Below are 22,460 nucleotides of genomic sequence, written 5' to 3'. Positions count from 1 at the left end.
CCGCCATGACTCGCCGGCCGGTTGCCGACACACATGACTGGAGTGGGGACGAATTTGGTTGGTCGTCTGTCGGTCATCTTGCCGGACGACGTGTATTTGGCCGGCGTTCGCTTATGGGCTGGCTTTGTGTGCCGACTCGTGATTCGTCCCTGTTATTGTACTGGCACTTCCATTAGCATTGTCTAGTTCTTCGTGCAAGTGTTTGTGAAACTGTGTGTAGTTTGTGTGATTTTGACTGACAAGTTATTTTAAATGGCGTACTGGCTCTGAGCAGTCTGTCGGTTGGCGTGGAGAAGCGAGGAATTCTCGACGGGGCGTAGTTTGGCCGGGGCCCGCTGGCGGTCTCTACGCAGTGTATTGAGTGTGTGGCGCTGTTCCCATTTCTAAGAGGTCCGTGGCTCACCGACCCTTGACACGAAAGTTGAGTTTTGATTTCACGTATCTGCAAGTCAAGACTGTTCACATTGTATTGCTTGGAGTTCGTTGTCGGCTGTTGGAATATTCCCGCGAGCAACATAGTTTTAAAGTTGGAAATTTCTAGCCACTCTCCGGTGGAGTTTCACTGTATTTGGTTATTTGAATTTAAGTGTACCAGCGGAATCTTCTGCCTTGTGGCCGTTAACGTTCCGGTTAGCTGCCCTGGCCGTTGACGTAAATTTCAGGCAGTGTGGTTTCCTCATCGTGTTGCTGTCCAGCACGGTGTGTAGTTTGACAGCTCCGTGTATGATTGGTTGTGGGCGACAATATCTTCTACGTTGTTCCGTTCAACTCCCTGTTGTGCCCTGGTCGCTTGAAATGAAAGTTATCTGGTCGGTGGGTCCGCTGACTGTCGGTCGCTTGGGTTGTCGTCGGATCGTGAATGGTTGGTCCGACTGCCTGACTCACCTAAGCGAGCGTTAGTGTTTGAATTACAGGCCGACCCTCGGAACTTCTGAGCGCCCTTGTGTGTACTGCTTAATTTTTTTTTTACTTTGTTCTTGTTGTTGATACTTGTATGGCTTCTAGCCGGTTTTGTAGTTTAGATTAGAGTTGTTTTACTCTTAAGGCCTTCAGCCTAGTTTAAAGTACTGTTTCACGTGAGCCCTTTGCCATTTTAAAAATAAATTTTTGGAGTTTTAAGTGTTCGGCCTTCAGCCGATTTGAATTTAACTTGTTTACTTCAGCCTAATTAAAGAATTTTTAAGATAAGGTTTGACTTTTAAATTTCTGATTATGCTTGCGTTTTAAGTTATTGGCCTTCAGTCGTTTTTAATTAAACTGCCTTTCAGCTGGTAATTAAGTCCCAAAGATAAAAAGCAGTGTATTTAAAAAGATTCTTTGGACTCTTGTAATGTTTGATCAAATAATAAAGTTGTATGTCCGAGTGTAACTGACAGCCCCTTATTTTGGCCCCTTTCCACAATATACGTGTCCTGCCCTGCGGGATTAGCAGGACGTTTCAACTCTGTTGCTTCTTCCGTACTTCTGTGTTTGTTACCACCATCCGACTCCTTCTGAGTGAGACCTTCAAACTGCCACGCTATCGTCTCTTTGTGCAGTGTGCCACGTGTTCTTCTGCATGGCTCGATATGAGAACTGTACGCAAGAGTTCACAGTAGCAAACCCCTCGTTTCTCTCACAGTCTGACAAGCACAATACTCTCGTGAACGATACCCTATTTCATGGTACGAGCGCTTATGCAATGCCCAGTCACGTTAATGTGCCCACCTATCACAAACTCGAATAACTCTACCTTTTGAATCGCGGACTATTGCGAGACGTGCAAGAAGTCAGTGAGGTTCTGGAAGGTACGGACAAGGATGTGGAGCTTTGCCGACTCCAGTGGCATGGTCAGCTGCGCTGGATTTCTCGGCTGAGAATCCAAGGCGCGAACAGCCCGCTAGAGATATTCTGGGCGTTTGAGACAGTCCCCCACAGTCGTTTAATGAACAAAGTAAGAGCATATGGACTATCAGACCAATTGTGTGATTGGATTGAAAAGTTCCTAGATAACAGAACACAGCATGTCGTTCTCAATGGAGAGAAGTCTTCCGAAGTAAGAGTGATTCCAGGTGTGCCGCAGGGGAGTGTCGTAGGACCGTTGTTATCCACAATATATATAATGACCTTGTGGAAGTTCACTGAGGCTTTTTGCGGATGATGCTGTAGTATCGAGAGGTTGTAACAATGGAAAATTGTACTGAAATTCAGGAGGATTTGCAACGAATTGACGCATGGTGCAGGGAATGGCAATTGAATCTCAATGTAGACAAGTGTAATGTGCTGCGAATACAGAGAAAGAAAGCGCCTTTATCATTTACCGACGGTCAGCAACTGGAAGCAGTTAAATCCATAAATTATCTGGGAGTACGCATTAGGAGTGATTTAAAATGGAAGCACCGTATAAAATTAATCGTCGGTAAAGCAGATGCCAGACTGAGATTCATTGGAAGAATGCTAAGGAAATGCAGCTCGGAAATAAAGGAAGTATGTTACAGTACACTTGTTCACCCACTGTTTGATTACTGCTCACCGGTGTGGGATTCGTACCAGATAGGGTTGATAGAAGAGATAGAGAAGATCCAACGGAGAGCAGCGCGCTTCATTACAGGATCATTTCGTAATCGCGAAAGCGTTACGGAGATGACAGATAAACTCCAGTATTAGACTCTGCAAGATAGACGCTCAGTAGCTCGGTAGGGGCTTTTGTTTAAGTTTTGAGAACATACCTTCACCGAGATGTCAAGCAGTATATTACTCCCTCTTACGTATATCTCGCGAAGAGACCATGAGGATAGAATCAGAAAGGTTAGAGACCACGTACAGGCATACCGACAATCTTTCTTTCCACGAACAAAACGAGACTGAAACAGAAGGGACAACCGATAGAGGTACTCAAGGAACCCTCCGCCACATACCGTCAGGTGTCTTGCAGAGTATGGATATAGATGTAGATGTAGAGATGGTTCCACAGATTCTCGACTGGGTTTAAACCCTGGATGTTTGGTGGCCAGGGGAGTACGGTGGTGATCTACGAACCACGCACGTACGCTGTGAGCTGTGTGACGCGTGGCATTGCCCTGCTGGTAGATGCCATCGTGCCGAGGAAAAACAAACTGCATTTCGGGAGGACATGGTCCACATGGATAAATGCATACTTGCATTGATCTATTGTGTCCTCCAAAATGACTAGATAACCCAGTGGAATCTATGAAAGCATTCTCCAGACCATAGTGCTCCCTTCTCCGTCTTGGACCCGTAAAACGATTGTTTGCTTCAGATGCCACTGTCATATGTCCGATGGAGCATAACGCGTGATTCATATGGAAAGGCCACCTATCGCCTCTCAGTGGACGTCCAGATGCGGTACGGGCGTGCAAATTCCGCTCTTCATCACCTATGAACAGCAGTTAGCGTGGTAGAAAAGCTCATCTGCAGAAACCAGCAACGTTTTAGGAAACAGCAGTCATGCGAGACACAGCTGGCCGTCTTTGTGCATGATATACAACAGGATGTAGATACCGGCTCCCAGGTTGATGCCATATTTCTTGACTTTCGAAAGGCGTTCGACTCAGTTCCGCACTGTCGCTTGCACCAAAAAGTGAACGCTTACGGTCTATCCGATGACATATGCGGTTGGATAGAAAGTTTCCTAACAGACAGCGAGCAGTATGTCGTCCTAAACGGGGCAACTTCAACAGAAACAAGCGTAACTTCAGATGTGCCCCACTGCAGCGTAATAGGTCCGCTGCTTTTTACGATTTACATAAACGATCTAGTTGGCGTATTGACAACGGCATTAGACTATTTTTCGATGATGCTGTAGTCTACAGGAAAGTAGTATCACGTGAAAGTTGTGGCCAGCCGCTGTGGCCGAGCGGTTCTAGGCGCTTTAGTCCGGAACCGCGCTGCTGCTACGGTCGCAGGTTCGAATCCTGTCTCGGGCATGGATGTGTGTGATGTTCTTAGGTTAGTTAGGTTTAAGTAGTTCTAAGTGTAGGGGACTGATGACCTCAGATGTTAAGTCCCATAGTGCTTAGAGCCATTTGAAAGTTGTGAACAAAACAATGAGGATTTTCAGAAAATTAATGCGTGGTATAATGACTGGCAGTTATCTTTCAATATTAGTAAATGTAGCCTCCTGCGTATAACCAGGCGAAAATCCACATGAATGTACCAGTACAAAATAAATGTCCAGTCTTTGGAAGCGGTAGCATCCGTGAAGTATCTGGGGTGACTATTCGAAATAATCTCAAATGGAATGATCAGATTACGCAAGTAACAGGTAAGACAAACTCTAGATGGCGGTTTATTGGTAGAATCCTGAAGCGATGCAGCCCTGCATCAAAGGAAGTAGGTTACAATACGTTAGTTCGTCCAGTCTTAGAGTATTGTTCGTCTGTATGGGACCCTTACCAGTTGGGTCTGATTCAAGAGATTGAGAAAGTCCAAAGAAGAGTGGCAAGATTCGTGACTGGTACATTTAGCCATTGCGAGAGCGTTACAAATCTCATAGAAAGTTTGAAGTGGGACACTGTTGCAGATAGGCGTCTCGATAAACGGAAGTGGCTGCTCACTAAATTCCGAAATCCGATATTCACCGGCGATGTAGAGCATATATTATTACCACCAACTTTCAAATCGCGCAATGATCACCATTCAAAGATTAGGGAAATTCGAGCTCGTTCTGAGGCGTTCAGATAGTTGTTTTTCCCTCGCGCGATCCGCGAGGGGAACAGAGGAGGGAGACATGACTTTGGCGCGAATTGTGCCCTCAGCCACACGCCGCTTGGTGGCTAGCGGAGTATATATGTAGATGTATACTACTGGCCATTAAAATTGCTACACCACGAAGATGACGTACTACAGGCGCGAAATTTAACCGACAGGAAGAAGATGCTGTGATATGCAAATTATTAGCATTTCAGAGCATTCACACAAGGTTCGCGCCGGTGGCGAAGGCTACAACGTGCTGACATCAGGAAAATTTCCAACCCCTTTTCTCATACACAAACAGCAGTTGACCGGCGTTGCCTGGTGAAACGTTGTTGTGATGCCTCGTGTAAGGAGGAGAAATGCGTACCATGATGTTTCCGACTTTGATAAAGGTCGGAGTGTAGCCTATCGCGATTGCGGTTTATCGTATCGCGACATTGCTGCTCGCGTTGGTCGAGATCCAATGGCTGTTACCAGAATATGGAATCGGTGGGTTCAGGAGGGTAATACTGAACGCCGTGCTGGATCCCAACGGTCTCGTATCACTAGCAGTCGAGATGACAGGCATCTTATCCGCATGGCTGTAACGGATCGTGCAGCCACGTCTCGATCCCTGAGTCAACAGATGGGGACGTTTGCAAGACAACAACCATCTGCACGAACAGTTCGATGACTTTTGCAGTAGCATAGACTGTCAACTCGGAGACCATGGCTGCGGTTAGCCTTGACGCTGCGTCACAGACAGGAGCACCTACGATGGTGTACTCAACGACGAACCTGGGTGCACGAGTGGCAAAACGTCATTTTTTCGGATGAATCCAGGTTCTGTTCACAGCATCATGATGGTCGCATCCGTGTTTGACGACATCGCGGTGTACGCACATTGGAAGCGTGTATTCGTCATCGCCATACTGGCGTATCAGCCGGCGTGATGGCATGGGGTGCCGTTGGTTACACGTCTCGGCCACCTCTTGTTCGCTTTGATTGCACTATGAACAGTGGGCGTTACATTTCAGATATGTTACTACCCGTGGCTCTACCCTTCATTCGATCCCTGCGAAACCCTACATTTCAGCAGGATAATGCATGACCGCATGTTGCAGGTCTTGTACGGGTCTTTCTCGATACAAAAAAATGTTCGACTGCTGTCCTGGCCAGCACATTCTCCAGATCTCTCACCAATTGAAAACTTCTGGTCAATGGTGGCCGAGCAACTGGCTCGTCACAATGCGCCAGTCACTACTCTTGATGAACGTGGTATCGTGCTGAAGTTACATGGGCAGCCGTACCTGTACACGCCATCCAAGCTCTGTTTGACTCAATGCCCAAGCGTATCAAGGCCGTTATTACGGCCAGAGGTGGTTGTTCTGGGTACTGATATTTCAGGATCTATGTACCCAACTTGTGTGAAAATGTAATCACATGTCAGTTCTAGTATAATATATTTGTCCAATGAATACCCGTTTATCACATGCATTTCTTCCTGGTGTAGCAATTTTAATGGCCAATAGTTTAGATGTAGATGTAGTATGAACCAGGCGGCTACTGCACAGGTCCATATGTGGCAACGTTTGCTAAATGGTCGTTGAGGAGACATTGTTGGTAGCCGCCTCGGTTCATCTGGTTGGTCAGTTGCTCAACAGTTGCACGTCTATTCGTCCGTGCACATATCCACAGAGGTCGTTCACTCCTGTCATCTACAGCCCGTGGTGCACAACAGTGGCCTCGGCGCTGGACTTGGATAGCAATCCAGATCAAAGTCCAAGCACGTTCCGTACAACAAGTACTCTCTGTAACAGTAGTAATATTTGTTGCAGGGGCGATGTAGACTGGTTAACGTGGAATGAGAGCGTGAGCTGAGCATGTTTACTTTAAAACCACTCCAGAGACGTACCTCAATTCACATTGTGCCATCGATCGGAAAGGCAGCTTAGTCAGTATTGCCGTATCTATGCACACCTGTTAGTGAAAATTGGGGTGTTTCCATGTCTCGCCTTTTTGGCTGTCTGAACTCTGCTGGGAGCAGTTTCAGTCTGAATGTCTCTCGAGGAATGGCAGGCCATTCCTCCTCAGGAGCCAAAAACAGAGAAGATCTTGATATTGAACGTTGGGATCTGAAGCGATGTCGACGTTCTAGCTCAACCAATGGTGTTTTATTGGGTTTAGGTAGGGTCTCTGGGCAGGTCAGTCCATTTTAGAAATGTTATTGTCCACAAACCTTTGCCTCACGGATACTGATTTATGACAGAGTGAATTGTTATGCTGATACAAACGATCATCATCCCTGGACAGTTCCTCTTCTGTAGGCAGTATACAGTTCCGTAAAATGTGTTCTTAGCCTTCCGCATTTAGCGTTTTCATAGTCGCAATAAGTGAACTCTACCCTAACCACAAAAAGTATCCACATATTGTAACACCACCTTCTAGGTACTTCACTGTTGATACTACACATGATATTAGGTAATATTCTCCAGTTGTTTATCGAACCCAGCTCAGGGTACAGTGTGATTCATCACCCCAAATCAATCGTCTCCAGTCACCCGATCTCCAGAGGCAACTCTCTTCACACCATCTCAAGAGTCGCATTCTCCTCACTACAGAACAGCTGCTCGACCATTTGTACCACTTTCTTTTAACTCGCTACCCACTGTCATTGTGCAGCTGGACTGTCGGTAGAACTTACGAGTGATTGCTTCGGCTGATTTAATGCCATTTTTTTGCAATGTATCATGGCCCGTGTGCGTCAGTGCTTGAGAGCCTTGGTCTAGGTTTAGCTGTGGTTGCTCCTTTGCGTTTTCACTTCACACTCATATCACCAACAGTCGATTTAGGCAGCTATCGAAGGGTTGAAATACCCCTAAAGATTTGTTACTCTTGTGACACCCAATGACTAATCCACGTTCGAAGACACTGAGCTCTGCTGACTGAGTTAATCTGCTGTTACCACTTCTCCACTGACAACACAGTACTCTCCGCCTCCTTCTGTACTCTCGGATCCACCTGTCATGACATCTGGTGCTCAATTCCGCATTACGTGGGGATGTCCGGATACTTTTGATCGGACAGTGTAGCTGAACGGACATTATATGACAAATCATAAGAAATAAGACAGATACCAATGACGTTCTGGCAGTCTAACCATCTACATATACGAGGGGTGTTTGAAAAGTCCGTCCAAAGTCCGAGAGATGGCACCACCGGCGCTTATCGGGGTCATGATTAGTTAGCAGCATCTTTGGAAAATCGCACACCAAGTTTCTGCCGTATTGGTCTATTTATTTGTGTTTGGCATTCTTGTGAATCATGGAAGTCAAGTGATTGCCAAAAAATCGACGAAAAAGAATTTCGTGTGGTGATTAAACATTACTTAATGAAAGGCAAAATGCTTCAGGAGACTAAAAAGAAGCTTGATAAACATTATGGTGTCTCTGCACCTTCGATTAGAACAGTTTATAAGTGGTTTCAAAATTTTCGGATTGGTCATATGGGCACAAGTCATGCTGAACGTTCTGGACGCCCTCTGGAGATTACGACTCAGGAAATAATTGATAAAATCCATGATATGGTGATGGATGACCGAAGAGTTACGGTGCGTGAGATTGATATTGCTGTGAGCTTCTCGAATGAAAGGGTACATAATGTTTTGCATAAACATTTGGACATGATAAAGGTATCCACAAGATGGGTTCCGCGATTCCTCACGCTTGACTAAAAATGGAACTGTGAAGCGTTGCAAGGATGGTTTGCAGCTGTTCAGGAAGAATCCGAAGGACTTTAAGCGTCGTTTCGTCAGTGTGGATGAAACATGGATACATTACTATGCTCCTGAGACCAAAGAACAATCTAAAGAATGGGTTAACAAGGGAGAATCTGCACGAAAAAAGGCAAAGACCATTCCTTCTGCCGGAAAGGTCTTTTGGGATTCGCAAGGGATAATGCCGATCGACTATCTGGAAAAGGGTAAAACTAGCACAGGTGCAAATTATTCATCGTTAACGGGCCGTTTGAACACCGAGCTGCAAGAAAAAAGCTGGCGATTGGACCGCAAAAAAGTCCTTTTCCATCACGACAATGCACCAGCACACACCTCAGCAGTTGTGGTCGCAAAATTAATGGAAACAGGATTCCAGCTCGTTTCACATCCCCCATATTCTCCAGACTTGGCTCCCTCGGACTACTATTTGTCCCCCAATTTGAAGACATGGCTGGTGGGACAAAGATTTTATTCAAACGAGGTGGTGATTGCAGAAACTAATAGCTATTTTCCTATTATTCGGAAGGGACCAACAAATTAGAACAACGTTGGACGACGTGTAAAAGTCTAAAAGGAGACAATGTCGAAAAATAAAAAAATGTTTACCCCAAACACGTAAGTAGTTTTTATTTTTGCACGGACTTTTCAAACGCCCCTCGTACATTGACACCTGTACCCTGCAAGCCACTTTAGAATGTGGAAGGGTCTCTGTATTAGCCCCTTTACAATGTCTGAATAAAATTTAGCGTCATTTAGCAAGTCCTTTAGCATCTTATACTTCAGTAGACATGCCAAGACAAATAACCGGCAACTGAGAATGTTCCACTCGGTCACAAGTGCATACATTCGCTGAATTCATGCTTATTCGATGCCGCTTTTAAATCTATGTGGTGATTTATTACGCAACTGCCCTTCCTATACATTCCCCACAATTAATTACAACGTTTTTATGTTGTACTGGTATCCTTGTTTCCAGTTCCTGCCGTCTTAGAATGCCAGAGTGAGTGAATGAGTGTGTATATCGAGTTTTCATCATATCTAGTGGCGGGTAGACTTCTTGTATGCTAATGTGGCAGTTTAGACAACTTCTGTGTAAGATTGAAGAATGGAAAAGAGGTTTCGCACTCTCTAGTCGAATCGCTATAGTGCGTATATTGCCAAGATGCGGTGTTACCTGACAGCTTCTGCTACCCCGATTAAGTCGGTTCTGAGATTTTGAAGAGAGAGGTTGCTCGTGGCAGCTCTTTTGCAGTCGTTGAGTATGGTAACTGATGGCCCTGAGCACTATGGGACTTAACTTCTGAGGTCATCAGTCCCGTTGAACTACTTAAACCTAACTAACCGAAGGACATCACACACATCCATGCCCGAGGCAGGATTCGAACCTGCGACCGTAGCGGTCTCGCGGTTCCAGACTGTAGCGCCTAGAACCGCTCGGCCACCCCGGCCGGCTATTGTCACTGAGCCTGTCTACTTTTCAGCCTAGTCGAAGTCTTAATCCATTTGTTTTCTAGCTTCAGATGTTTATAATCATGCAGAACATTTCCGTCAGAAGGAAAGTGGTAGGTCTTTTGTAATGGTTTGATTTTGCTAGTAGTTACTTTGTTCAACCAGAACTTAGAAATGTGGGACGTGGTGTGCGAACTCTGCTTAGTCTGAATTAGTATTCGTGTTTCCCACCGTGAATGTGCGTGTTGTTGATTCTTACATTATTTTTTCTTCTGTTTCGTTACTTTCGCCGGTATTCTGTAATTTCTGTCCGTTAGTTTGTTCGACTTGTTTGCTCAATCCCAAGTTGCTTTGGATAACTTTCAGTGCTCGGAATCTGTTTCATCTTGCAATTAGTTCGTGATAGTTTACTTGTATGGATAGCTCCTCCCACGGATTTTCCTTGATCTACCTTTGTGAGGCTATGGCCACGTGTTTTAAAAGCGAACGAGCCTTCAGCTGGTCAGTTTTCCTTTCTTATCGTATTCTTATGTGGCTTAAATTACAGTGCCTTCACGTGTGTCCTGTGTTTTGCAGTTATTCCCGATCTGATCTGCATTTCGGATCGAAATTCGCGTTCAATTCCACGGCTTGAGTTTTCGTATTTTGCGTCAGGCCGGTGGAAGAAACATTTTTCCTTTATGTGTTTGTGATACATGTTGAAGTTCTTCTACTTCCTTTTCTGTCTTCTGTGTGTTGTTATCACGAACATGAAGTGCGTGTGTGATTCCTGTACTGTTAAGTGATTCCCATTTTAAGAGACTCTAATGATTTGCAAGCCCATCAGACAAAGTATCTGATTATGTGTTGCACTCAACTTGGTTCTTTAAAGCAGTCACCAGCAACTGTTATATTTTTATGCAAATATGTAGTGCTTTTCTAATTTGGTTACGTAAAATAAATATTAAATCTAGTTTAAACTGAATTTAATAAGCTCCGTTTCATAGGAAACATTCTACAGCGTTTGCCCCGTATGCAATTCAAACAGGTCTGTTTATTTGCTTGTTAAGTAAAATTTCAGTTTTATGAAGTACATTTCCTATAAATTAATTGATTGCCTGACTGAGAACAGAATGCACACTTGAACTGGACGACAGAGCCTTAGCGTCGGTGTGCTAAGAAAAATCGTTTATTGTTGAGGAGGTTGAAAAAGTCAGCCATCCAGTTCCAAACAATTTTTGGTCGCGGAATTTAATAGACATAGTTCATGAATTCCACAGACACCCCTCATCATCTACACAGATACCTTTCACATTGTACCCTATAACCTTTATAATCTATGCAGATACCTTATAATATATAGCGAAGAGTACTTTCGACTCCTGTTATCCCTACCTTCCCGCTCCCCCCCCCCCCCCCCCCCCCCCGCCCCCCGCCCTTCGGCCCCCACTTCCTTGTTCCATTTACGAATAAAGCATGGGAAGAAAACACTGTCGGTAAATCTCCGTACGAAATAGCTTCTCTCATTTTAATCATTTCGTTGACGCATATGGCAAAAAGCAATTATATTTCCCGATTCTTCTTGAAACAACACTCTCTGAATTTTAGCAAAGTCTCTCCGTTATGCAGAACGCCTTTCTTGTAGGGACTGCCAGTGGGAGTATCCTGATATTTCCATGACGTTCTCGCTCTTGCTAAGCGATCTAGTGACAAAACGTGCCACCCTTCGTTGGGACATTTCTATCTCATCCTTTAAACCAACCTGGTAAACGTTCCAGAAGGATGAGCAGTATTCAAGAATCTGTCGAACGTGAGTTTTATTAGCCACTTCCTTCTTGCACGAATTTCAATTATTTAGGTTCTTCCAATGAATTTTACCCTGGCACCCGCGTTTCCCACAAAAGAATGTCTCTGAGCACTATGGCACTTAACAGCTGTGGCCATCAGTCCTCTAGAACTTAGAATTACTTAAAGCTAACTAACGTAAGGACATCACACACATCCGTGCCAGAGGCAGGATTCGAACCTGCGACCGTAGCGGTCGCTCGGTTCCAGACTGAAGCGCCTAGAACCGCTCGCTTTCCCACAACTATTATTGTGTGGTCATTCCGCTTTAGACTGCTCCGGAAGGTAACTTGTAGGCACACTGTGATTGAAATTACACTTTAATCCCTTCAGAGAGCCCTCATGAAAAAGGAGTGATCGTAGGACAATGAAACTTTGAGGTATCATTTGTAAAGACGTGCGGGAGTGAAATATCGAATAAGCGTTTGTAAGAAACACATTTTAATTTCCACAGGAGAGAGTAACATTTTTTAATTGCGTACCATGTTTACGTTCCAGGTTACAAACGTTGCTCACAGTAACGACCATCTGCGTCCACGAGAGCCTGGAACCGCACTAGAGGCTTCTCTACTGCTGCCCAAAACATCTCAGGTGGGATACTGTCTGTCGTAACACATCTCCTGCACTGTCTGAAGATCACACATTGTGTCCAGTATTCTCAGTCGTGGCAATAGTAGCTTCTTCAACAATCTGTGGCACAATTGGCCGTCAGCCTCTCCCACGAGCGATTCACAAATTGATAGTTAATTCGAACTTCTGAATCAAGTTCTTCAGCCCCGGCGCGAAGAGGAGAGCTCTCCGGGTTCCTTTAATGCGTCGACACTCTCGAAGAGCAGCTGTACTATTGCCGTTGTTTTGACAAAACTGCTTTACGAGTAAAGTAAAGCCCTGCTCACTTTGTGCAGACGCCTGTTGGTTGTCTGCCCCTATGATGCACATTGATGCCTGTGTTTGAACCCTTCGTCGCTGTACCAGTAGCGAGGTCTAACGGCAAGTCATGACACTAACACTACTAACAACGCGAATTCTGCAGTGCAAAGTCTGAACATCTTTCTTATGAAGTTAGGTACCCGTAACATAAATAGTTTTCAGTCTACACTGGCTCAAACAGCGAAAGTTTAATTAACTATAACCACCCTGTACTTAAAGGTTGTAAATTTTTCCAATGTTTTATCACCAGTACTATAACAGAACGAACCTCTTCAAATGTTTATGGGCAAAATGTTCAGGGTCAACTCTAGACCCTCCAGAAACCCTCTGTAGGATTCCCTGCATTTGGCTGAGACCTTCCTCCAGACCACAGCATCGCCCGAAAATAGTCTCATGGCGATTCCAACGTTATCCACTAAAGCCCTGATATCAACTATAAACTGTGAGGTTCCCATATCACTTCCTTGAGGCGTTACCGAAGTTATTTTACATCTATCAGTTTGACTCCGTTACGAACGACATGTAAAGTTATTCCTATTAGGAAGTCATAAATTCAGTTACAAATCGGTAAGCTTGTATTTTCTCTTACTAGGCAATAGTGGGGAACTATGTCGAAAGCTGGTCTAGCGCACGGCTTTCCGGAGCGTCTGGTCCCCGGCACGAATCCGCCCAGCGGACTTGTGTCGAGGTTCGGTGAGCCGGCCAGTCTGTGGATGGTTTTTAGGCGCAAACACTGTCTCTACGTACGCGTACACCACCATTAATCTACCACGCAAACATAGGGGTTACACTCATCTGGTGTGAGACGTTCCCCGGGGCCGAACCGCACAATAAGCCTGGGTTCCGTGTGGGGTGGCGGAGGGGTGAAGTGTACTGCGGTAGTCGTAGTGGGGTTGTGGACCACTGCGGCTGCGGCGGGGACGGAGCCTCTCCATCGTTTCTACGTCCCCGGTTCACATACAATACAATACATACAATGTCGAATGCTTTCCAAAAGCCAAGGAACACGGCAGCAACGGCGATCTAGGTCTCAGGGATCAATAGAGCGAGTTGAGATTCGCAGGATTTCTGTTTGCGAAATACGTGTTGTTTTTATAGAGGAAGTATTCTTTCTCCAAAAAGTTCGTGAAGCGTAAGCATAAAACATGTTTCATATTTCCACGAGAGATAGTTGTTAACGTCATTGGCCTATAACTACGCCCGTCTGCTGACGACGCTCCTGGAAAACGCGAATGATTTTTTTCAGACCGCTGCATTGCTGTACCGTCATACCGTAAACTACTACTAGAAGGGGACACAGTTCTTTCGCATAATCACAGTAGGTCCTGAAGTCTTTACATTGCTTTTTTTAATTGACTTTCTAATCCGCGATCACATATCTCAGTATCTGCCATTTCAATGCTAGTGAGATGATTGGAAGCTGGAACTCTATAATAATCTAGGCAGTGATTAATTTCGGAAGACCGAATTTCACATTTCCACCAAGGAGTCTAAATTTTATAAATTGGCTATATGTCCGTCATGTTTGAAGCAAACTGAATTCTCGTTCACCATTTTCTTCAAAGTCAAGAGTGTAGTCTACACTGTCACGCCCCCTTGAAACTACTTTTAACTAACTTAAAACAGGCCAAGATAGCTTCTTTTTTTCTCAGAAAACTGTAAAAATCGGTGATTTTTGTGTACACTGGCAGCAATACGGAAGTTTTAATCTAAATATGAATAAACATTTCGATGCTGATAAAATTGCAGGACGAGTGAAAACATGTTCGTCTACTCACGATAACTCCTGTTGTTCGCAAACTGAACGTAAATGACTGCACTTTCAGCAGGTGCCATCTGAAGGTTAAGTAGTAAACTTCGAAACGCATTATGGTTACATAATAAAAACAGTGACTGGCACAGAAATTCTGTTTTTTTGTTTATTTTGAGCATACAGTCACAGCCTCAAAAACCAATCTATATTTAGAAATTGTGTGTAACAAATATTTGAATTTAACAATAAATTGTAACAAATATTTAAATTTTAACACCATACAGATCACACTACACTGTCGGCGATATGTGATTTGCAAGCTCTTACACGATTGCTCGGACTCTATGAGTAGATGAATTTTCCGTTATCTTCCAGCGCTCGCTGACTGATTAAACTCGCAAGCCGGGGTGGCCGAGCGGTTCTAGGCGCTTCAGTCTGGAACCGCGCGACCGCTACGGTCGCAGGTTCGAATCCTGCCTCGGGCATGGATGTGTGTGATGTCCTTAGGTTAGTTATTTTTAAGTAGTTCTAAGTTCTAGGCGACTGATGACCTCAGAAGTTAAGTCCCATAGTGCTCAGAGCCATTTGAACCATTTGGCCTTTTGTGGGTCATGTAATGCATCTGTGGAAGAATAACAAGTCCAGATCGTGAGATTTTCCTGCGTCTTGTTAAATAGCCAACTGTTTCCTTTATTTTGTAAACAATAACAGAAGGAAAGCTATAAATAGCAGTGGTTCTTGGCTTGTGCATAACAGCTTACGGTCCTTTCAATATTTTACGTCATTTACCACTCACCCTTTGGTGGACTTCGAGGGCACAGATCAAATGTTACTCCTCGCGGATTGAGGACGAAATAGGAGCGTACGTAAAAATAAAAAAAATAAAAAAGCTGAATGTAGAACAGATCTGACTGAAACCGGTCATCGTCGAAGGACTTTATATTGTAATCAAAGACTGGAATAAGAAACATTTAATGTCAATTGTTTGCAAAGGATTGAGAAAAATGTGACATTATCAACGACAGTGGCACTATACAAACCTTAAACCGTGAAAATTTTGTCAAGGCGGCAGTTGTGGTCTAAATGGCGCTGGGCACAACACCTGGGAATTTTGGATAGGCAACCACAATACTATAACCTGCAGAAATGAGTCATAGGGTAGTTCTCAAGACTCAATGGGGAGGGCTGTGGTGAAGAACCTAATGGTAGTGCTCCCCGATGCTGAGCACTTTCTTGGCACACTCCGGGGAAAATGTTCAGTGTTGCTACCATACTCGGCTAACATGCATCCACTACCATGCGGAGCCAGACCAGTCTAGCACTCCGCAACAACGAGAATGGGTGTTAAAATACGAGCCCCTAACTGCGTGGAAGCGATCACACCACTTTTGGGAAGTGGCGGACTGAGAAGGAGTGACAACAGCACCAACAGCGTCCTATTTTGCGGCGAAGGGGGCAGTAGAAAGACACTGGATTCGTGTTCTGGGGAAGGGCACCCCGGCAAGACATCCAGATTAAGATTTTCGCTTGAGTCCCTAAACCGTAAAACACGACTGTCAGTATGGTTCTAACATATATTGTTTATTTGAAATGCCATTAACGCGCGCCCCATTTATTTTGTCTTGAGCCTTTGTCCCGCATCGGGGCTCGATCGGCGTTTTATTAACAGTTTAGGCGTGAATAGTTTAATGGGTGGCCAGATGCCCGTCGTATCGCTACGCCGTCACTCTCCGGTATGGCATATGTGTGTCTCAAGTGGCTGCGTGCACTGTTACTTGTCTGGAAGTGGATGAAAGTTTTCTAAATATTTGCGAATCGTGTTTCTGAGACGGGGCTCTGATACCTGCACAGTATTCATATCGCGGGATGTCCGCCCCGATAGCTGAATGGTCAAGGTGACGGACTGCCGCACTAAGAGGCCGCATCCGGTGCGCAGGTCTCCCAACGTGGCGCCGAATGTAATAAACCTGCAGCAAGGCGGCCGGACCTGCCCCGTGTGGTGCCTCCCGGACGATTAAGCCAAATGCTCATTTCCATTTCTATATTGGGATGAGAAACCAGATGGCAGCTATAAGAATCGAGGGGCATGAAAGGGAGGCAGTGGTTGGAAGGGAGCGAGACAAGGTTGTAACCTATCCACGATGTTATTCAAGCAAGCAGTAAAGGAAACAAAACAAAAATTCGTAGTAGGCATTCAAATCCATGGAGAAGAAATAAAAATGTTGAGGTTCGCCGATGACATTGTAATTCTGCCAGAGAAAGCAAAGGACCTGGAAGAGCAGCTGATCGGAATGGACAGTGGCTTGAAAGGAGAATATAAGATTAACATCAACAAAAGCAAAACGAGGATAATGGAATGTAGTTGAATTAAGTCTAGTGATGTTGAGGGAATTAGATTAGGAAACGAGACACTTAAAGTAGTAAATGAGAGTTTTGCTATTTGGGGAGCAATATAACTGATGACGGTCGACGTAGAGAGGATATAAAATGTAGACTGGCAATGGCAAGGAAAGCGTGTCTGAAGAAGAGAAATTTGTTAACATCGAGTATAGATTTAAGTGTCAGGAAGTCGTTCCTGAAAGTATTTATACGGAGTGTAGCCATGTATGGAAGTGAAGCATGAACGATAAATAATTTGGACAAGAAGGGAATAGAAGCTTTCGAAATGTGGTGCTAGGGAAGAATGCTGAAGATTAGATGGGTAGATCACATAACTAATGAGGAGGTATTGAATAGCATTGGGGAGAAGAGGAGTTTGTGGCACAACTTGTAAAGAAGAAGGACCGGTTGATAGGACATGTGCTGAGGCATCAGGGGATCACACATTTAGCATTGGAGGGCAGTGTGGAGGGTAAAAATCGTAGAGGGAGACCAAGAGCTGAATACACTAAGCAGATTCAGAAGGATGTAGGTTGCAGTAAGTACTGGGAGATGAAGAAGCTTGCACAGGATAGAGTAGCATGGAGAGCTGCATCAAACCAGTCTCTGGACTGAAGACCACATAATAACAACATGGTGGGATGTGGGAAGCGGCCTGCAAATCACATCCAGGCGGACCGGCACACCTTCCTGTTCTGGAACCGGCGCTTTAGCGCGCTCAGCTATCTGGGCGGGTAATGCGAGCCACAGCCAATAACGAAAATCCAAAATCCACAACTGCTGTGTGCATGTTTATCTTGCTGTCGTTTGATAGTCCAGGATTGCAGGTCCACTGCTTCATACGTTGAATGAGGTGTTCTTTAACTTAATAAATAACGAACATAGTCTCTGTGCAATGTGTATTAGCTTGGCCTCCATAACAACGACAACAACACTAGAGAGATCCTCTCAGTTATATCCCTGCGTCAGTGTTTCCATCTTCTCGCTAAGCAAAAACGTTACAGCATCATCATCAACATGTATATACGTATGTAGCTGTGGAAGTGTTTGCTGGTTACATTCATAGACACCGTAGCAAGACTGCCACTACACTTGCACATGTGCCCCCTTTCGACTGGGGCTACTGCTTTTATTCCAGCGGCTATTGACGTCTTTGACATCACACAAGCCTTGCGTCAGATTTAAGATGTGCCTTACGAATCAAATTAAATTTCAAGTTATTTAAGACATACTGGCAGCCATCCAGATGACAGTGGCAACCCCTCAAAAGCTGCCAGTTTTGTTCGCACACAAATCGTTTTTATAATACGCAACAGAGCCAAAGAAACATATTTGGCATGTGTATTCAGATACAGAGAGATGTAAACAGGCAGAGTGAGGCATAGCGCCGTACACCGATACTGCCTTGGAGGCGGTTCAGTGGGAGATTTGTCTCAGAGCTGGATAGTGACAGATGGTGACGCGAGCCTGGACGCGCACGTAGTTTATGTATCAGCCGATAGAGGACATTATTGGATAGGGGACTGTGATTTAGTTTCGACTGTGCCCACTAGAGTGCACTAAAGTAATAGAATGTTTTTCATAAACTGTTCTAGTATTTTCATAAAGTGTTATTGTGTCTTTTTGTGTATGTAAAATGTTATAAATGTGCTTTAGCAGTATGAATCATGCGTGAGTGTGGTTTAAGGATAATATAAAGATATCAGTTTAACGAGTTATCTACATCTACATCTACATCCATACTACGCAAGCCACCTGACAGTGTGTGGCGGAGTGTACCTTGAGTACCTCTATCGGTTCTTCCTTCTATTCCAGTCTCGTATTGTTCGTGGAAAGAAAGATTGTCGGTATGCTTCTGTGTGGGCTCTAATCTCTCTGATTTTATCCTCATGGTCTCTTGGCGATATATACGTAGGAAGGAGCAATATACTGCTTGACTCTTCGGTGAAGGTATGTTCTCGAAACTTTAAGAAAAGCCCGTACCGAGCTACAGAGCGTCTCTCCTGCAGAGTCTTCCACTGGAGTTTATCATCTCCGTAACGCTCTCGCGATTACCAAATGATCCTGTAACGAAGCGCGCTGCTCTCCGTTGGATCTTCTCTATCTCTTCTGTCAACCCTATCTGGTACGGATCCCACACACCCACACTGCTGAGCAGTATTCAAGCAGTGGGCGAACAAGCGTACTGTAACCTACTTCCTTTGTTTTCGGATTGCATTTCCTTAGGATTCTTCCAATGAATCTCAGTCTTGCATCTGCTTTACCGACGATCAACTTTATATGATCATTCCATTTTAAATCACTCCTGATGCTTACTCCCAGATAATTTATGGAATTAACTGCTTCCAGTTGCTGACCTGCTATTTTGTAGCTAAATGATAAGGGATCCATCTTTCTATGTATTCGCAGCACATTACTCTCGTCTACATTGAGATTCAATTGCCATTCCTTGCACCATGCGTCAATTCGCTGCAGATCCTCCTGCATTTCAGTACAATTTTCCATTGTTACAACCTCCCGATACACCACAGCATCATCTGAAAAAAGCCTCAGTGAACTTCCGATGTCATCCACAAGGTCATTTATGTATATTGTGAATAGCAACGGCCCTATGACACTTCCCGGCGCACACCTGAAATCACTCTTACTTCGGAAGACTTCTCTCCATTGAGAATGACATGCTGCGTTCTGTTATCTAGGAACTCTTCAATCCAATCACACAATTAGTCTGATAGTCCATATGCTCTTACTTTGTTCATTAAACGACTGTGGGGAACTGTATCGAACGCCTTGCGGAAGTCAAGAAACACGGTGTCTACCTGTGAATCCGTGTCTATGGCTCTCTAAGTCTCGTGGTCGAATAGTGCGAGCTGGGTTTCACACGACCGTCTTTTTCGAAACCCATGCTGATTCCTACAGAGTAGATTTCTAGTCTCCAGAAAAGTCATTATACTCGAACATAATACGTGTTCCAAATGTCTACAACTGATCGACGTTAGAGATATAGATCTATAGTTCTGCACATCTGTTCGACGTCCCTTCTTGAAAACGAGGATGACCTGTGCCTTTTTCCAAACCTTTGGAACGCGACGCTCTTCTAAAGAAGGAACTACAGTGCAGTCTTCCTCTGTGAAACAGCTTTGGAAAAAAACATTTAGTATTTCGGCCTTTAGTTCAAATGGCTCTGAGCACTATGGGACTCAACTGCTGTGGTCATTAGTCCCCTAGAACTTAGAACTACTTAAACCTAACTAACCTAATGACATCACACACATCCATGCCCGAGGCAGGATTCGAACCTGCGACCGTAGCAGTCGCACGGTTCCGGACTGCGCGCCTAGAACCGCGAGGCCACCGCTGCCGGCCTTTCGGCCTTTAGTCTGTCATCCTCTGTTTCAGTACCATTTTGGTCACAGAGTGTCTGGACATTTTGTTTTGATCCACCTACCACTTTGACATAAGACCAAAATTTCTTAGGATTTTCTGCCAAGTCAGTACATAGAACTTTACTTTCGAATTCATTGAACGCCTCTCGCATAGCCCTACTCACACTACATTCGCTTCGCGTAATTTTTATTTGTCTGCAAGGCTTTGGCTATGTTTATGTTTGCTGTGAAGTTCCCTTTGCTTCCGCAGCAGTTTCCTAACTCGCTTGTTGTACCACGGTGGCTCTTTTCCATCTCTTACGATCTTGCTTGGCACATACTCATCTAACGCATATTGTACGATGGTTTTGAATTTTGTCCACTGATCCTCAACGCTATCTGTACTCGAGACAAAACTTTTGTGTTGAGCCGTCAGGTACTCTGTAATCTGCTTTTTGTCACTTTTGCTAAACAGAAAAATCTTCCTACCTTTTTTGATATTTCTATTTACGGCTGAAATCATCGATGCAGTAACCGCTTTGTGATCGCTGATTCCCTGTTCTGCGTTAACTGTTTCAAATAGTTCGGGTCTGTTTTTCACCAGAAGGTCTAATATGTTGTCGCCACGAGTCGGTTCTCTGCTTAACTGCTCAAGGTAGTTTTCAGATAAAGCATTTAAAAAAAATTTCACTAGATTCTTTGTCCCTGCCATCCGTTATGAACGTTTGAGTCTCCCAGTCTATATCCGGCAAATTAAAATCTCCACCCAGAACTATAACATGGTGGGGAAATCTACTCGAAATATTTTCCAAAGTACCCTTCAGGTGTTCGGCCACAACAGCTGCTGAGCCAGGGTACCTATAGAGACATCCAATTACCATGTCTGAGCCTGCTTTAACCGTGACCTTCTCCCAAATTATTTCACATTTCGGATCTCCGTCAATTTCCTTCGATACTATTGCACTTCTTATCGCTATGAACACGCCTCCCCCTTCACTGTCCAGCCTATCTCTGCGGTATACATTCCAATCTGAGTTTAGGATTTCATTACTGTTTACGTCTGGTTTCAGCCAACTTTCTGTCCCTGGTACTATATGGGCGTTGTGACTGTTTATTAATGAGAGCAGTTCTGGGACCTTTCTATAGACGCACCTGCAGTTTACTATTAGCACATTAATATTGTCATTCCCTGTTGCATTTTGCCTACTCCTACCTCGCCGCGTCTCAGGAGGCGTCTTGTCGGGCCTAGGGAGGGAATTCTCTAACCTAAAAACCCCCCATGTGCACTCCACACGTACTCCGCTTCCGGCGTGTAGCGCACGCCTGACCTATTCAAGGGGACCCTACATTTCTCCACCCGATAGCGGAGGTCGAGAAATTTGCACCACAGATCTCCGCAGAATCGTCTGAGCCTCTGGTTTAAACCTTCTACTCGGCTCCAAACCAGAGGACCGCGATCGGTTCTGGGAACGATACTACAAATAGTTAGCTTAGATTCAACCCCGGATCTAGCAGTGTTTCATACATCAAATGTGTTGTAAAGTGACGGCATAATTATTCCGATGGGTGTGTAGAAATTTCTGAATTTTTAAGTGAGCTTTGTGACGAGAAAAGACAAATTCCGTGTGGCGTATTGTGCAGGTCGGTGGCTAAAAACTGAGACTGCATTAGGTACCGACAGACTTAATATTTGGCGAGCATTATCAATCAAAAAACGATCTGTATTTTTGTAGCTATTACGTTTTCGGGAAATGCAACGCCATAAACTTGCTAACGTGAGTGAAAGGGATTGTGAGTGACGAGTGTCTTTCGCAGTTATTAGATCGATTACTGCTGCCATAATTGCAGGTTATCAAAATTTACGTGACTCTGAACACGTTATAGTCGTCGCAAAACCGATGGGACACAACGTCTACGAAGTAGTGATGAAGTGGGGATTTTTCCGCACGACCATTTCACGAGTGTACCGGTACCGTGAATATCATGAAGCCGGTAAAATATCAAATCTCCGACATCGCTTCGGCCGGAATAAGGTCCTGCAAGAACGGGACTAACGACGAATGAAGAGAATCGTTCAACGTGACACAAGTGCAATCCTTCCGCAAGTTGCTGCAGACTTCAGTGCTAGGCCACCACCATGTGTCAGCGTGTGAACCAGTCAACGAAACATCGTCGATATGGGCTTTTTGACTGTACGACCCAAAGCGTTACGCCTCGAAGCTCGCCTGGGCCCGTAACACCGACATTGGACTCTTGACGACTGGATGACTGGAAATATGTTGCCTCGTCGGACGAGTCTCGTTTCAAATGG

The 22,460-nt window shown here is 44.7% G+C and overlaps 1 protein-coding gene across 1 annotated transcript in view; it reads left to right on the top strand.

The window, feature by feature from the left end:
- Nucleotides 1-22,460, top strand: part of LOC126267981 (serine protease 48-like) — a 165,957-nt gene that overhangs the window by 14,793 nt on the left and 128,704 nt on the right. The window contains exon 2 of the mRNA XM_049973327.1: nt 12,221-12,313. Within this exon, the coding sequence (XP_049829284.1) occupies nt 12,221-12,313 (93 nt within the window). The remainder of the gene's footprint in view (nt 1-12,220; nt 12,314-22,460) is intronic.

This window comes from Schistocerca gregaria, chromosome 4 (assembly GCF_023897955.1).
Source record: "Schistocerca gregaria isolate iqSchGreg1 chromosome 4, iqSchGreg1.2, whole genome shotgun sequence".
Taxonomy (NCBI): domain Eukaryota; kingdom Metazoa; phylum Arthropoda; class Insecta; order Orthoptera; family Acrididae; genus Schistocerca; species Schistocerca gregaria.
Note: the sequence above shows the minus strand (reverse complement) of the source record. Positions and strands in the feature narration are given on the sequence as shown.